Here is a 1,752-nt window from a genome sequence, read left to right as displayed (position 1 = left end):
ACCCTTCTTCCCCAGTGTATCTACTCTGTAGACAGACCCCTGTCCCTATGTGTCCCCGCGGGTTTCTCCTGTTCTCTCGGTGTCTGTCCAAATTTTGGTTTCAAACAGTCAGATTTATTATTACAGTGAATTCTGACAGAGCTTGCTTCAACCCAAAGTCAATCAAATTTTGTATTAATTTCTTCACACACTTATCTTAGATGAAAATACCCTTGCCTGAAGCAGAGCCAAGGTAGTTGTTAAAATGATCTTTGTCACTGTTGACGGGTTTTTATATGGACAAGGAAGAGGCTTTGTTTGGTGACCTACCTGGTGTGGTTGTCCTGGTAACAGGGCCTAAACCTGCTCTGCCCTGTCTATACTCAGTTCATAGACCAGCATGAGCCTCAAGACCCTGTACTGGGGTCATCACCGAGGAATCCTGACCCTGTCAGGAGCATAGAAACAGCTCACGGAGACCCTCAGCACACAATCTATTGGGCAGAGAGCCTTGTCTTAATGCTCAAACTCACACAACGACAAGGGTACAAGTACAGAAGCCCTGATCACTGCCAGATTTGGCCCAAACCACCCCTCAGATAAATAGAACCTAGACACAGTCTGTGTCCCATATTGTACCTCTTATTTCTATGCAGTGCACGGGTTGAGGTAAATCCAAGAAGCCAGAAAATATGGTCTAAAATATGATTTAAAAAATAATTCAGCATTAAGAGTAAAAGGTGGGCAGGTCGTACTTAACCCAGGCCTTGCGCTTTTGCCCTTCTCCTCCTCCTCCTCGGTTTGAGGCCTCTGCTGCAACCATGCTGCGCATGATTTTCAGCCAGGCTAAGAAGCATCCGAGCTTGATTCCCCTCTTCGTCTTTATTGGAGCTGGAGGTACCGGCGCAGCGCTGTATGTCACCCGCCTGGCCTTGTTCAATCCTGATGTCAGTTGGGACAGAAAGAATAACCCAGAGCCCTGGAACAAACTGGGTCCAAATGATCAATACAAGTTTTTTGCAGTGAATGTTGATTACAGCAAACTGAAGAAAGAAGGTCCAGACTTCTAAACAAAATGTTTCACTTGTAAAGCTGCTTAAAATGAAGGTCTTCCAGAAGCCATCGCACAATTTTTCACTGAACTAGGAAATACTTCCCCTCTAAATGCATGTAAACATGTTGATGTATTATGTTGGGGATTACAATGATTAATAAATATATGAAACATAAAAAAAGAGTAAAAGGTGAAAAATGTACCCCACAAATTAACAAAATTGGACTGAAATAAATACAAAATCACAAATAAGTCAGGCAGTGTGAAGATTGGAGGTGGGTGAGTCTCCCCCTCACATCCATGATAGATCTAATGTGGCCCCAGAGTTCTCTTGAGCTCAGTGAGAAATAGGAGACATGGACAAGAAGTGTTACTTGTCTTCCCATCACTGCACTGTGGGGCAGGGCCTCTAACCTCCACCAAGGACCCCAAGGCTCCTGTCAGATTTATACTTCAAAACTACATCCCAAAATGTATTTAAGAGCAAACAAGACAAACTCTTGCGTTTTCTTTAAAAAAAAAAAAGTAAAAGAAACAACTGCCTCACATCCTGCTCAGATGTGTGGGGTCCAAGATATGTTTTCACTCACATGATCAAATGGGAGAAAAAAATTTCTTTTACACAACTCCGGGGACGCTGGAGGCAACTTTCTCTGACCTTATCAGGCAGACTGTCCAGGTGGTTGCTCGAGAGGTCCAGAGACTAGTAAGGAATTAGA

At 43.6% G+C, this 1,752-nt stretch overlaps 1 protein-coding gene across 1 annotated transcript; it reads left to right on the top strand.

Annotated features, from left to right (window-relative positions):
• Positions 1 to 771: 771 nt before the first annotated feature.
• Positions 772 to 1,195, top strand: LOC130016993 (cytochrome c oxidase subunit NDUFA4). Its single transcript, XM_056107723.1, has one exon. It carries the CDS (start codon positions 801 to 803, stop codon positions 1,047 to 1,049), a length of 249 nt encoding a protein of 82 aa, XP_055963698.1. The 5' UTR covers positions 772 to 800; the 3' UTR covers positions 1,050 to 1,195.
• Positions 1,196 to 1,752: the final 557 nt, after the last annotated feature.

This window comes from Sorex fumeus, unplaced genomic scaffold (assembly GCF_029834395.1).
Source record: "Sorex fumeus unplaced genomic scaffold, SorFum_2.1 ptg000170l, whole genome shotgun sequence".
In the NCBI taxonomy this organism is placed as follows: domain Eukaryota; kingdom Metazoa; phylum Chordata; class Mammalia; order Eulipotyphla; family Soricidae; genus Sorex; species Sorex fumeus.
Note: the sequence above shows the minus strand (reverse complement) of the source record. Positions and strands in the feature narration are given on the sequence as shown.